A 17,123-nucleotide genomic window follows, 5' to 3' on the forward strand; every position below is an offset into this window, starting at 1 on the left:
GATTACGTTGGTTTTTTAATTTTAAAGCGAGTATCATGATCATTTTACAATTGTAATATTTTACATAGGTACCTATAGTTATAACTCACTTCAAAATTAAACTATCATAGTAAAACCCTATGACGTGATTCAGATAATTATCCCACCTTCAAATTTGATCATAGGTCGATCAGTAGTCAATTCACTATAATATTTAAGCCAACTTGCGTACGTTTATAATATTCAGAAACAATAAACAACACGTGGGAGTTTGCGTCCTTTTGATGTGCCTACACGGTATTACGTATAAAAAGAACGAAATCAAATGACATTACATAATGGAATCTTATAACGTTGTTATAATGAGTCGTAAATCTATAAATACCTTCAAAAGGGTTTGGTTCGGACCATAATCGTTTGTAGGGTGTGAGCATAATACTATAATATATAAAATTATTATTTAAAAATGAATTAGGGTTACAGAAATGTCCTGCAGTATGCGTCGAGGAAGGGAAGTCGAGTCATAATACGTTTTTAAAAATTCCGGTGATTATAGATCATATGGATAGTGAAAATATTAATTTTTTTATGTTATTCCACGTTTAACGTATTTTAACTAACGTGACACTACAGAAAATCCACCACGTATGCATCAGTTAACTTTTGACGGAATTCAAAAATTCATTTCTTTTGAACTTTGAACTTTATTACTGTGAACGTGTACAGTTAAATCGTCTACGTCGTACGTGGTACATATATCGATACGTTATTTATGTAAGAAAACGTATTTTAGATTCTAAGCGAAGCGAGTATTACGTGGGTTTTACAGAAATAAGGTTTTTTTTTATACATATTAACCAAAAAAAAAGTTGAAAATATAGTCGAGACGGGTTGTTTTTTAAAAATATTTTTCAAACAGTTACTCTAAATTCAAGAAAAATGATCGTCAACTGTCGAACGGTTTTGAAGAAATAGTGCATGTTTTGATCGAATTCCATGATTTATTATGGTGTACTTTTCAGTTTAATATCACAGCCCACAACGCTGTCCTTATTGTCCGGGCTCAGCTGTACCCTATCGGGTATTTTTCTTTAATTTGTGCATCGTATAGGCACACCCTAGTACGGTCCTATCCTTGCTCTATACATACGATGATTTTTAATAACATTGTCAATATAATGTAGCTCATATTATGGGTGTACAGTGGGTACCTACACGTTATTTATGTAAGAAAACGTATTTTAGATTCTAAGCGAAGCGAGTATTACGTGGGTTTTACAGAAATAAGGTTTTTTTATACATATTATCTAAAAAAAAGTTGAAAATATAGTCGAGGCGGGTTGTTTTTTAAAAGTATTTTTCAAACAGTTACTCTAAATTCAAGAAAAATGATCGTCAACTGTCGAACGGTTTTGAAGAAATAGTGCATGTTTTGATCGAATTCCATGATTTATTATGGTGTACTTTTCAGTTTAATATCACAGCCCACAACGCTGTCCTTATTGTCCGGGCTCAGCTGTATCCTATCGGGTATTTTTCTTTAATTTGTGCATCGTATAGGCACACCCTAGTACGGTCCTATCCTTGCTCTATACATACGATGATTTTTAATAACATTGTCAATATAATGTAGCTCATATTATGGGTGTACAGTGGGTACCTACACGTTATTTATGTAAGAAAACGTATTTTAGATTCTAAGCGAAGCGAGTATTACGTGGGTTTTACAGAAATAAGGTTTTTTTATACATATTATCTAAAAAAAAGTTGAAAATATAGTCGAGGCGGGTTGTTTTTTAAAAATATTTTTCAAACAGTTACTCTAAATTCAAGAAAAATGATCGTCAACTGTCGAACGGTTTTGAAGAAATAGTGCATGTTTTGATCGAATTCGATGATTTATTATGGTGTACTTTTCAGTTTAATATCACAGCCCACAACGCTGTCCTTATTGTCCGGGCTCAGCTGTATCCTATCGGGTATTTTTCTTTAATTTGTGCATCGTATAGGCACACCCTAGTACGGTCCTATCCTTGCTCTATACATACGATGATTTTTAATAACATTGTCAATATAATGTAGCTCATATGGGTGTACAGTGGGTACCTACAAGTATACCTAAATACAGGACACAGGTATAACAGTGCATTCATTATCTCGCGTTTTAAGCTCTTGGAATTATGAAGGCAACGTATACAACCAAGTTCTTTTGAAATCGTTAATAAGTTCAATGTACTCGTTCTTGATGAAGCGTGCTTTTGTTTTCTGACAAACTTTTCGCCGAACTACTGTTGTTCATTTTAATGAAATAAAATTAGTGAAAGAGGATGACATTGAGGACAAAAAGCGTTGGTCGAAAAACATTGGTGCAAAGGAGGAGGGGAGACATTTAAAGCGCTCTAATCCTGACAAACGATTGCTCGAATCTCTACTACAACACAATGTATAAAGCAACTTTTCATTCGATCGCTTGAAATGTAATTAATTTACGGCTCTTAAACGTTTGTGACAAATTAGCTGAGGTAAACGTATAATGACTTTCACCGAGAGGACATAAAAAATTACCCATTTCGGGCGATATAATATATACAATATAATACTATGCCTAGCATTTCCTTAAATTAATATTTATTATACACTATTCGTGAAAATCCAAGAGCATTTTATCCGGGTGTTTTTTTGAGTGACGAGTAACATTTAAAAAATACAGTTTTAACACAGACATTTGTAAGCCATTTCTTGGAGCCAACCGTTTTAAATATACTATAACTGATTCATTTAAAAATGGAAGGGGGAGGGGCGTTCGTTTAAATATTTAATAATTAATACTAATTGTACTACTCTCTGCATAATATGTACTTATAGGTATCTGCAGTGTCACGTGATTTTGACTTTCTCAACTTGCATGCATGTAGAAAATTAGTTTCCTCGATGTACAAGTCAGTGGCATAGCCGGGGGTGGAAGAGAGCCCATGCCGCATATCACCTGTCTACCTTAATTTTAAAACTGTTCGTTGATTTTAGATCAGTATACGGATATTCTACATAATATACTAGATACTCTTCACCATATATAGGTATAGTATAGATATACCAGGTATATGAGTACCCCTAGGTTAATATGAACATATGATATGTAATTAATATAATATAGTGATGGAAATTGTATTTATTATATTTAATACAAATCTGTATTCCCCCCCCCCCTCCCCCATTTAGAAATCCTGGTTACGCCACGTGCTGATACAGGTGTAACAGAAAGAACTTACAGATGTAACAAACTATGCAGATAATAACTTTTATTCTTACTTCTTACTTCTAATAAAAATCATTAGGCACATATAGTTGGCTCGTAACATATTTTGTTGACTACATCTATTACGTTTAGGATAATCAGTTAGTTATATACTCATATTATATTATCCATTTATTTAATCTGTTCAAAATGTAAACATAATATAACTATAGTAATTACTAATTACTATAATTATCAACAATTGTTCTTAAACATTTCAAGTGAAATATTTGATTATATAAATATACCTTTGTTTGAATTGTTTGTAATTTAACATATAGGTACCTGGTACATAGGTGTAATGTGGTTGAGATTTTGTTGTTTTTTCACGGTATTTTTTTGACGGGTGTATTACGTGTATGCAATTATCGCTACATATTCAAAATATTTTCGCGCATATTAAAGTTTAATGTTTCCTAGTTTTGTTTAAATTTTTATCATGATGTCCTAAAATTGCAATATCAAATATATATATTTACGTATGCCATAAAGTAAAATACAATTAAAAACTATTTTTTTTAGGCAGCGGAGAGCAAAAATCGTTCCCTTTTATTTTGAACCCTAAGGATTATTTAATTTCTCTGAATTCCAGAACGTTTGTTATTCACAATCGGTTTTTTCATGCTTTACTTTAATCTCTCATTTTTTAATGCACTCACTCTTATTGATTATTTAAAACTCTTTACTGGGCTAAATTTTTTATAAAATATATAACAATATTATATAGACATATAGTATCTTATACTATACATTTTAATTATTATTTGCGCTGTAATAACTAAAAACACTTGAGTATAGTGAAGTACAATATGTGCTTACTTTAATTTTAATCCAAGCAGTTTACAGTATGACTGTATAAAGTATAGTTTTCAAATTTTAGTCAAGACAAATTTAATCTCGTTATTTGTTATTAATAACCAACCAAAAAAGTTTTTTCATTAGCTGATTATAAATGAACGCATTTCATTAATTGTAATTCTATAAGATACAACGAAAATACTGTACGTTGATAGAGGTAATAGTATAGTTGCCTACAAAGGGTAATTGAAAAATAATAATAATATTTTATTTTGACCGTTATAAGTCTACTTAGGTAATTAAAATGTAAGTAATGCATTTTATTTCAATTAATATTATGGGTATAGGTGCGTACATTTTCATTTATTTATTTGATACCTAGAATACATTGAATTGGAAACAATGGTTAATTGTATGGAACTACCACAGAAAAAAAAAATTGGTTAAAGTTTCGACTTTGTAGAATTATTATAATTTGAAATGTAATTTACGTGGATATTATATAAATAATTAATATAATAGCATAATATACACGGGAGTATAGGTACTGTTATATTTTAAATAAATAAATATTTGATAAATATGATGATTTAGCTCTATCCACGTGTTTGTATTGATGCAGTTAGCATGAAATCTATTTTGTGTTAATGCATACATGTTGAAGCAGTATTCATATTTTGTGGAATAATAATTAGTTTAATAATAACCACGTTTTTACGGGGAAAGATTACTTTGATAGCACACAAATGTTAAATGAAAATGTAAAATAAATAAGCACACTACAAAGAATAAACTTTTTTACCTACTTTGTTTACTCTAAAAATAATTTTTAAAAATATAATAATATATTTTAATTATAAATTATCATTAAAAATAAAGTTCATTAAGTTCAATGGAACGGTAATATGGGTTCTTTATTGAATAATATTAAGCAAAATTATTATAATTTAAAATATATAAAATTGTTTCCATGAGTTATCGAATTAAAGTTTGAATCGTTAATTCTATAATTTAATTACACTGAAATAAATTAAGTTAATATTTTTTTAGAGATTAACATACGTGAGTTATGGTATAGTTATTTTAATATTTTATTCATCAAATAAAATAATAAATTAAATTAAAAACTATAGTAGCTGTAACTTAAACATTTATAGAAATTATATTTTACTATATATTAAATATAGTTGACTCAAAAATTATATACTTTAACTTTTAAGATAATTTGTAAGTGAAGTAAGCTATTATATTATTGGGGACATTTTAACGACAGAAAATTCACAAAAATTATATAGAAAAATTGTTACAATTATACGATGTATTTAATAAAAATATTTCTGAGTCAAACTATCGGACTAGATTTATTGGTTTATAAATAATATTATCAAAATGCTTTACGAACCTATCTGTTTTGATTTCTTAGTAGTGTTTAAGAAAGCTGTAGAAATTAAATTCCATTAATGGGGGTAACCAAACATCCAAGAACTGATAAAAAATGTTAATTGAATTGTTCGTGGTATAGTGGCCCATTCAACTTCAGGGGGTATCTCGATATTTATATTTTGATATAATTTTATAAGTGAGATACAGTTTTATATTTTAGACATTGAGTGCGATAAATGAACCCATTTATTTTATTTATCATGTTATTCATATAATTTGTATTGCATGTTGAACATTTAAATCAACAAAAAAATTTCTATATATAGGTACCTATGAATATATTAATTGGACGAAAGATATAAAATTTGTAATGAAAAATAAAAATTCGGGAAATTTGCACTTACTGTAAAGTAGGTTTCGAGTACACCAGCGCGTCATCAAGTAGGTCACGCTGAAATGGATGTGTTAAAATTGAATTCAATGATAAATATAAATGCTAAATTAAATAGGTAAAGATAAATTTGAATCGATGTATACGAAAAACGGGTGGGGTGGATGGGGACAGTGTGTCAGCTACTATTCCTTAGGAAATTTTATAACCAATCTATGATATTAAGTACGCTGTTTGCAATTTGTTTTGCTTTTATTATAATACGGTGGAACTTAAATTTTATGTATATTTTATGATTATATGAATATACCTATGTACAATAAATGTAAACATTGCCCGCTTTATAAATGGCTGTCGACTTCAACATTGGTCACAACTGTATTATTAAGACGTCTATCTAGTTGTTGTATATATTTAAGTGTCTTGTAGTCAAACCTTGTAGTAATATTGTTAGTTAATGCACAGGTCGGTATAGCGTGATTGAATTTATTAATAGTTATAATTGTTGTTATTATAACTTTTTTTTTTTTAGTTTTATTCTTTAAAATATGAAACGTTATTATTTTAATTCATACTACGTACGCATTATACTAAAATACTATATGTAATATGTACTTATTAATTATTATGTACGATAACCAGTGTTCATTAGTTAATGAACTAAAATCTCATAAATAAGTGTGCAACTATGCTACAAAAAATACTTAAACATGCTGTCACGAATAATTGAAAATGCTGGTAAACTCCTTAAAAATTAAAATTGTAACTTTAATCATTACTTCATTAACAGTAAATATTGAAAATTGCAGAATTGGCAATATTATGATCCTACCTAATGGTAGAAGTTGATATTTCACGTCTTGTTGTAACGTTAAGGGGTATCTAAATAAAGTGTTATATAGTCTACTGTTAAAATTTAAGACACATTTTTAAATTTATGATTAAAATGTTTATTGTATTTTTTTTATTTACTCTGTAAACAGAGAAATAGTTTAAAATGTGTAATAAAAGTCAGTGTAGATCGTTACTTCGAAATAATAATTTAAAATTCCTTATACAAAATTATATTATTCTCCATTTCATATATTTCACTTCAAAGTGGAAACATTAATATCATTCACTTAAATTGTGTTAAATATTTTCAATGAATCTTGATTTACCATTCTTTCTTGATTCATTTTATCAAAGGAAATATCATATTATATACATTTTAATATAAACATGTTTAGTATATTATGTACTTTTTCTTATGAAATCTAAAGTTGAACAAGTAAAATTATTGTATAACAACTACCCCAATGTATTATAAGTTATAACTAATACAAACCTTATTGTACGATTTTCATATTATCTACCTACGCACTACTAAACAAGATTTTTCTTTAATATATTTTATAATAAATACAAATTTGTTATAATGATATCGCGTACTTATATAGGTACAGGTTTACAATTATTTTATTGAATGATAGGTACATCAATGTTTTATTACTGAATGAGTTTCGTAACATCGCGGATAACACTCGTTGTTCAAGACAAAACAACAATGACTTAAATATTTATTGAATAACGTATCCTACATTATTACTATTCTTCGTGAAAATTGGGATGTGAACTGGAAAAAAACATATACTACTATGTTGTCCAATTTCACAGTCGATTTGATCACTAGCGTTCTGCCCAATCAGCTTAGCAATTTGGATTTTTACCTCTTGCAATAAAGAGTAAAAAAAATACGAATAAGAGGTAAAATAGTTATATCACGAATACATTTTGATTTCGTTTATTTATTTTAGCAAATTATTTATGTATCGCTGATCATATCATGTTTTCCATTCGAGTTTTACATAATATGAATTTTAATTTCCTGGAATAAAATCTTTACTCTAATCATTATTTATGTTTTTCAAGATACTTACAATCTATCCACGTGTAAAGTAAATACCCTGTTAAATGTTGTGTTGGTTAAGGAGTTAATACATTTAATTTAAAGCCTAAAAATAGTCTGATAAATTAGGCTATCGTGACGAATTTCACATGTTATATGTGTGATATGACATTTTTAGGAGAACAATTTCAAAGTATATATAAATAGGTACTTAATTTTATTCATAAATATTTTTTTATAAATACAAATCATTATATTTGCTAATGAACTAAGTCTTTTAGATACAATGAACTCTGATAATCAATTAATATTTGTTTATTTATTAATGTTTAGTCACCCCGTAAATTAATAAGGACACTCGAATAATTAATGAGTATTTTGTTCATATAATTAATATAATATATAGGTAAATATAAATGAGCAAATAAGTTATTCATAATATCATAAATACTATGTATAGTATTGATTAAAAAAAGAATTTTGATTTTGTTAAAAAAAAATGTATTCATGATAAATAATAATATAATATTTTTTATTTTTAATCATATTTTACGGTATGATTGATTAAGTCACTAAGGCATTACTGTAATAATTAGTTCAAAGTTTTAACAAAGGATATAATATATAGGTCACTATAGATTTAGAATTATAATACTCATAATTGATTTTTAATGAGTCAATGGCTGACTTTTTACGTTGGTTTTTTTCTTGTAATAATTTCAATGGATTTTCGGGAAAAACTACTGACGCATAATATACATAAATCGTCGAAAAATTCTACTACAGACTAATAATATAACAGACTGGATCAACTATAACGTTATTATGTCTGTTACCATAATATTATGGTAAATTTAATTTTAAGATCCGACCCACGACAGCTCATTGCAAAATCTGTCAAATATCAGTCATATATCTGACTAGATGGTACATAACACATGATTGCATTGATAGTCGATACATACGTACAACACTTTATGTACATAATATTTTCAATACAATATATGATTATACGTATAAATAAGTGTAATAAAAAATTGTCGATGATAATAGTCACTCGAATGCAATATATCATATAAATATTGGATACAATATAAACACGGTATAGTATTTACGTTTTTGACTTAACACACATATGCGTATGATTGTGATTACAAAACTGGGTACAATATTTGATACATAGTAGAAGCATTTTTCGTTTTCATAATAATTTATAATTTATCTATAGTATTAAAATAATTACTTTTCTATTTGTTTTCAGCAAAAATCACCCATCGGCAAACCATAAAATACCTTTTCCCAAAACTGATTTATTTATGTACACATTTACAATTGAAAAAAATGTTGACATACCCTCTAGTTTACTATACTTGTCTCTCTTTTTTTATTGAACATATTTATGTAGGTAGTAAATTTGCCTATGCAACGTGCCGTGATTTCAAAATGAATATCCCCTATATTATATTATTATATTCGTCGTTCGATGAATTTCGGTAAAAAATATATATACAATATTCCAAAAAACTTATTTCGAACAATCTGTAACTTGTAAGGTTAGTAAAATATAATAATGTAGATGTACATTTTTTTTTAAATACAAACATCATGAGTCACGACCATCGACCATAATATAATAATAAAAATCTTATAAGTTTACTATAACTTGAAACACAGATAAAAAGTTTTTATTCACTGACTTCAATTATTAAACCTGCACTAGCCGCAGGTTATTTAACTGTAATTACTTATAGTGCCTTTAATAATACATGTTTTTTTTAAATTCTTTAAAGATTTAACGATATAATTTCCATTGTCAGATAAAAAAAAAACATCTTTCATATGAATGCTGTGTAATTTTTTAGTTCATGAAACGTTTGAGGAAATGTTTATTCAATTTTCAATTTTGTTTTATGTGGGTGTCGGGTGTCGAGATGTATATGGGAATATAATTCATGTATTGTTATATGTATATTATATCAGCATAAATGTAATAAATTATTTAAAACAGTCCAAACAAATATAAATGAACGCTTTGTATTTTTATCATTATTAGTAGTATTTTTTTTTTTTTTTTACAAATCTGTATTTAGTAATCCGGAATACGTTCAGTTGTTATAGCTGATGGGAATATATTTATATATATTTGAGACCATAAATTAAATGAAAGGGCCAGGAAGTTAATAAACTTCCAGTTGCAAAAGGTCGTTTCGCATAAACACGGTCTGAAAAGGGAACAATATTTTTATGAAACTAATTTATAAGTTTTTTTTTGTAAAAATTTCTGGTACTGAGTTTGGCGGAACAATGTATGAAATGATTTTAATATTTACGCTTTGTTTAACATTCAAACTGAAAAGTAACTTTATTATTTAGAGACATTTATAATATTTGTATAGTGATATATATATTAACAATATTGAAAGATGACGAGTGTAATAATCAAATACGTTAAATAAAATGAAATAATAATATGTTATTAACTATATAATATTGCTTAACAGATATGAGATATTTTATATTCATGAATATATTTTACTTTTGTATGTTTTTAATTATAATGCACAGAGTGATTAGAAATTATGTATGTAACAAAAATGGTGGAAATATTCTAATATCATTCGATTCTTATGCAACCTCCGCCATTTTTTTGTCACCCGAATTAGTGATCAACACCACAGTATGTAAATTTAATAATAGATGCATTATATTGATCGTGTGTGTGATGAAAAAAAAAACAATTATTTTTAACTAATTATTATTAGTTAAATTTTTTAATCAATGTATGGACATATTGCGTACCATCATCCGTTATATTATAGGTACTTACTTAAAAGTGAAAACCACTACAAACATTTCACTCGGACCCATTAACTACGATAGGGCATTACTAACGAACATTATAGTTTGACTATTCTACTTTTAAATAAGCGCTAATTGTGTTTGCTTTGTTAACCTTTAGTAGAAGTTCCGGAATCAGATTGCACCATTTTCGACGTCAATATGTACCAACAGCTTAGTACGCCAAGTAGGATGGAACACGTTTTCATTATTAATGTGTTTTTTAACCGTACTTTAAGAAGATGTTTTATCGGCGGACACTACAGAAGTTGATAAATTCATTGTATCCGTTGAACGAAGCCGCCTTAAGAACTCCTACAGTAAGTGTGTGTTGACATTAAAAACACAAACATCCAATCTGAAAAAGGTAAATGCATATTAGAAATTATTATTATACATAAATATATATTATTTTTCTATTGAAATAAAATAAATTCAAAAACTTGAAATAATCATTCCTATATGATATGGAACATCAATATTAACTGCGTTTTGGACGAATTACGATGATAGACATTTATGATTTTAAGCTCACAAATCTATTTAGAACCCTTTTTATGTATACATTTAATTTACTAACAAACAAATATCTTGTAATGGAAGGAATGGTCCAAAAGTTTTGAATGACTCTATCTTTTGAATAGTATGTATTATGTTCATCTACTTGGTACGCTAGAGGAGAAGTCGATGTTTTGCTTTCTACAGAAATGATTAGTAAGTACCTATCCATAAGCGTAAGGGAACAACATTTATAGAACAATAAACGAGACACATTATAAAATAAAGTATCTTACTTATAGTTTTTAATTAATAGGTCTTCACTTTTTTGTAATCTTTAAAACTGCATTTTCATTACAATTTTTTTTAATGCGATGATTTATTAAATACAAATTTATAATTATAGGCACCATTATCTTTCAATTATCGGAACGAGAATAGCTCCTAACCTATCTGTCAATAATATATTTATTTTTTTTACTGTACACAGTACAGTACTTACTCTGGTTAGTCTAGTTACTCTGGACAGTCTTAAAAACCAAAAAAAAAAAAATTATTTAATTGTTAAAAAAAACAATACGAAAAAAAGAATTTAACCGAATCTAGTTTTGTAAAAGTTAAAACTAACATCTGAATACAACTATTTTTATAATAATAATAATAACATCACAATAAAAATCACTTCTATTTTAACTGAGGCGAAGACATATATATGACCTCTTGAGAATAAGCTAAAAAGTATAATATTTATTTTAGATACTCATATTATATAAGTTTGGAATAATTAATTGTTAATTGATTATTTGGTTATAAATATTGCATAGAAATCAGTGTTCGATTTTTGTTGATGATGAAACAATTTTTCTCATAAAAATTGGACAGCCTTCCGGGAAGATAAAAATAATGTACTGCATATTAATAAGTACGTCTTGTTTGCTTTTTATTTTAATTGGTACAAATTTAATTTTAGTTTATATTAAATTTCTTACTGTTATATTATGATACTAGTTTTGTATGTGTATTCAAGCAAAATTGCGTAAATAATTTGATATTGTTAAATTCCATTTAGAATTTAAATTATGCAAATCCATTAGTCACATATTAAGCAAATACATGCTTTCTAATCTTGAGAGTCCTCTAATAATTACATCCGATCTACGAATTTGGGTTAAGTAAGCCATTATTACATTATAAAAATATAAAAATTAAGAACAAAAACAAATGGCGTCATTACTAAAAACTGTATAAAAAACTAAAATGTGTAGACTTGTATTGAATTATATTTGAATGATGGACATTATTAATTATGGCTATAAAAAAAATGTATTTATACATGTACATGTACTATGTAGGTACATTATATAAAATGAGCTAATTTATTTACTTAGCCCATAAGCCTTGTTAAAAATCATATTACATCCAGCGCGCATTCAAAAGTTTTGGAACCCTTGTTCTAATGTGTAAGTGCCTTATCAAATATTAATGACAACGAAAAAAAAAAACATAACTTACTGTCGTCTGAATAAATTAAATATGATAAATGATTTTATATGACTGTGCTAAAGTTTTATGAATCTCAATTCATAAGAGAACTTAATAATACCGATTATTAAAAAGAAAAATAATCATTTATTATAACTAAACATTATTTAATAATAATTAAGAAAATAATATACCTACATCCATTTCAACAAAATATATAACACAATTTAAACGATGGACAAGCAAGGGGTTTTAACTAAAAATATGTCAGTTATTTGATTTTCCATAATAATATTATAATGATAATATTGCTATCAATTTCTCTACCAAATAAATTATTAAATTATATAATACCTATGGACTATAGTAATGGTTAATGATATGCTATCTATCATTGATATCCGTTATATAGTTCTGAAAAGTTTAAACTATAAACTATAATTATTACGAACTACGGTTATAACTATACTTTTATTGAAAACTACAAACGCGTCCTATATAAGTTTCTTAACTAATTATACTAATATCAAAAGTAAAATCATTTTTAAGATAAAAGATCCACCATCTTTTAAACTTATAGATACCTACGACATGTATAGACTATTTACAAAAGTAATACCATTGAGTATACATTTTACTATGTATAATCAATGATGATACCTACATACTACGGCATATTGGCTATTATATTGTAAAGATTATTTATTTGGAAACAATTTAATTTTTATAGTACATAAACTACTTTTTAGTTATTTTTCTAACTATCATTATTATTTTTCTATGGTCGTTTAAAACAGTAATCTTCAGTAGAAAGTTATTAAGTAATCCTTATCATATCCAGAAATAAATACTACCTACTAAGGGAAACAAATATTTAATGATAGTTAAATTCCTTTTGCACACCTGTCAACAAATACATTATTCAAGTATTCAACAACAACGATGTAAAGCTTTATACTACACGTGAGGAAAATAAACAATTAAATGATGCATTTTAACTTTGGATAACCGTCAGGATTTCGTTTAAGTTTAAAAACATCTAACCTAAATTCATATAAGTAGAAATTATACACGGATTCAAACAATATAGGTAGGTAGGTTTTGTACAAGCAGAATACAAAAGATACACGGACTCTATCATTTTTTAATTAGTTATTATACTTATTACTAATTACAAATTACCGATATATTGGTATATATTACAAAAAGGTACGCTAAAACGATCATTTTTTAAATACATTAAAATGAATTTTTATGATACTTTAGTAATATGTCCACCAATACATTATTTTTCTATAACTCCATTTTAATATATTTATTTAAAGTTTTATATTGTGCTATTATAAAATAATATAATTAAAAGAATGTTTATTATGTGAGGATTTGCATTTGTGCAAAAAGATACCTACTAATAGTACCGACCTTTGAGTACCTATAATACTTGTCAAGTTATAAATCAAACGTAATTAAAATTAAAATTTTATTATTAAAGATTATAATCTATTATTCAATTTACAATATAACTAATATTATTATATTTTTATGTTTTATTTGTTAATCTTATAAAATATTTATTAAAAATTATTCTTAACTGCGATGTATTTTTAATGGTATAATATACAACCCCTTTAAAATCTTAAAATAACAAGTACGTACGCTTTAATGGTTCAGTTTCTTTATTCATTTTTCTATTTTAGTTTAATTAATTAATTAACTTTTTAGATTAGTTGTATATATTTTAACATTATTCTTTGTATAATACAGAAGATGTTAAACATGAAAAGGGCATCCATTTTATTGAAACTATTTTGTTGAAACGTAAATTTATATTCCTACTTGACGTATTTTAATTTTCTGCTCTAAAATAATTACTCATTATTAACTTTTATTTTCTAAATATGTGTTAATCTTGTTAACATTAAACAAATTGGTATGATAGAATCTCTATAATTTAACGCTACTTTAAAAACGTTTACATTTATCTTAGTTTAAACTTGGTACGTGAGTTTATAATTTTCCACTGTTACAATGAACTGAGCATTATGTACCTACCTACTATCTACCATACTTAAAAACTAGATGGTCAGGTACCCACCAAATATATTTTCATCAAATTGTATGGTGTAATAATAATCAGAGTACGAAAAACTCTATTGGTACATTCTGAATTGTCATTAATCATTGAGTACAGTAATTTTGTCGTACAATAGTTTTAGTTCTACCTGTTTATATATAATATTTATCGTACTCATACAATGTAGTATACGTATGTGGCGGGTGTGTATCGTATACAGACATCGGGTATGTATAGTATTTATCTTAATTTAATCTCTCATGGGGGTTTGTGCATAGTAACAGTTGATAGTTAGGCAGATATAGGTACCTACATAATTTATATCTGCTTTGTGCGTGTGCCATAAAGTGATTTCGTGTGGCTTTGCACAGACGTAATTATTTACCTACGAAAAATTATTTCTCGCATCGACAATCTTAAACTCCAATTTAATTTGAATGGCGTGTATATTTTATACAGCTTATAAACTATTGTAATGATCTAAGTTGTTGATTACGGTTTGTTTTTCATTTTAAATCTACACAATTGCGTACATATATAATTTATAAATATATATTTTAGTTAAACGACCAACCCGACTTTAAATTCAATTCATACACATTTTCGGATTACAATAGGTACAATATAAAGTTTAAAATATTTATAATTTCTCGATTTAAACACACATAATTACTTCTAGTTGCGAGAGTAAAAACAACACGGAACATTTTGTTAGGGAAATCTGTGTTCAGGGTGTATAATGAATGTACCACAATTTGTGTATGAAATATTCATCAGTATATACCCAACTGAAAACAGTACTAATTTTATAATAATTGGGACGGCCGTATTTGTAGATACTAAATAGTAAATGTATATACATAATATTATAGTAATTCAATTTGTATATATGAATAGACAACATATATTATATACGTATCATCTATCAATTTATCATTGTAAGTTGGATATAAGTCTATAATGGTATCTACATGTTATTTATTATACTGTGCTTATTGCACTTTAACTTGTATCAGTCACTATAAGTTAATGAACTATTTTTTTTTTTAATTATCGATATTGTCAGTATACCTACATGTGAAAAAAAATTAGACGGGATCCAAATATCGGGTGTTGGGAATTCATCTCGATTTACTCGATTTGGCGCCAAACAGTCGTGGCATTTTCTATTGAAATAATTTGTTAGATAACAATAATAAACTACTGAAATCGTAAAACGATTCTGTGAGGGGGTATTAGTGTTTAAACATTTTAAATGGTCATAACTAAATGGCAATCAAACATTTTGAGATAATTTAACTATGTATTTACTTACGGAAAAGCATTTAAGTACACTTGAGTTCTGACTATTTATAAGAAATAAAAACCAAAAGTAATCTCTATATCACCCTGGATTATACACCGGTGTTCAAAAAAAAAAAAAAACAAACTATTAAACTCTAGATTTATTCCTACACATAATATGCATCTATTTATAGATATTATATAATACATTAAACTTTGTAACGATCGTTCTACCATAAAAATACTATCAGGTATAAATAAAACCCGAAACGCGGTATTTGAAATGTTACTTTGTACCTACAAAATATAGTGGCTCCGTGTTAGGACGACTCGATTAGATTCTGATCTCGACGATAATCGTAGCGTATAATATTGCAACCGGTAGTGGTGCGCGGGATAATGACTCGAGGAAATCGTACGGGGGAGGGAAGTTGAAAATAAAAAAAAAAATAAAAAATAATATATATATTTTGAAATGGTATTTAAAACGAGATTGTACTGCAGGCACGTTTAAATTTTAATGCGTATAGTATGATTATCATTATTGTCGGAATAACACTATTGTCGATGTACGCGTGCACGGGGTGAACGAAATATGACGGGAACGCAAGGGAACATCTCGGTGCACTATTTATTATAATATATTAATTGCAATAATATTATGTGCGTCGAGTGTGCGGAAAAGGTCGGAAATCGTCGTGCGGCGCAAACACGTTCGGTAACGGCGGCGGCGCGGCGGCGGCGCGGCGGCGGATTGCGCGTTTGTACGCGGCGGAACGAAATTATATCCTGTTCGCAGTGCACGCGACACGACACTGAATTCGCCAATGTGTGCCCGCGGCGGTGTCGGCGGTAAAACGGACGAGCCGCGAAGGAGCAGGACGACCGCGGCGGCGGCGGCGGCGGCGACGACGACGACGACGACGATTCCGACCCTGCCGCCGCGCCGGCGGCGGGGTTGGCTCGGACGGGCGGGTGTGTGCGGGTGTGTGCGGGTGTGTGCGGGTGTATGTGGGTGTGGGTGGCGCTGCTTTTCGGTGGACATTTGCGCGATGATATCGCGCAAACTAGAAAACGATCGCAGCGATTCTAGCGAACCGTGAGACTTTACAGATTTCCGGCGGTATCGGCAGCGGATGCGGATGCAAGGGAACCGATGTAAATGTATATATATATATATATTATGGCGGTTAGGCAGAGAGAGATTGAGAGA

The 17,123-nt window shown here is 28.1% G+C and overlaps 2 protein-coding genes across 4 annotated transcripts in view; one reads left to right on the plus strand and one right to left on the minus strand.

Moving 5' to 3' along the window:
* Positions 1–16,784, minus strand: part of LOC132944327 (uncharacterized) — a 74,181-nt gene extending 57,397 nt beyond the window's left edge. Inside the window, exons 1-2 of one of the 3 annotated variants that reach the window (XM_061013610.1) lie at positions 16,212–16,784; positions 10,688–10,930 (exon numbers count right to left, since the gene is read on the minus strand). In XM_061013610.1, coding sequence (XP_060869593.1) covers positions 10,688–10,781 — 94 coding nt within the window. In that variant the 5' untranslated portion in view covers positions 10,782–10,930; positions 16,212–16,784. Of the gene's footprint in view, positions 1–10,687; positions 10,931–16,207 lie in introns of all 3 variants that reach the window. The other 2 variants (XM_061013611.1, XM_061013612.1) reach the window with 2 other exon arrangements.
* Positions 14,833–17,123, plus strand: part of LOC132944328 (H(+)/Cl(-) exchange transporter 7-like) — a 50,925-nt gene continuing 48,634 nt past the window's right edge. Inside the window, exon 1 of the mRNA XM_061013613.1 lies at positions 14,833–14,853. The gene's annotated coding sequence lies outside the window, so the exon portion shown is untranslated. The remainder of the gene's footprint in view (positions 14,854–17,123) is intronic.

Source organism: Metopolophium dirhodum, chromosome 5 (genome assembly GCF_019925205.1).
Source record: "Metopolophium dirhodum isolate CAU chromosome 5, ASM1992520v1, whole genome shotgun sequence".
In the NCBI taxonomy this organism is placed as follows: domain Eukaryota; kingdom Metazoa; phylum Arthropoda; class Insecta; order Hemiptera; family Aphididae; genus Metopolophium; species Metopolophium dirhodum.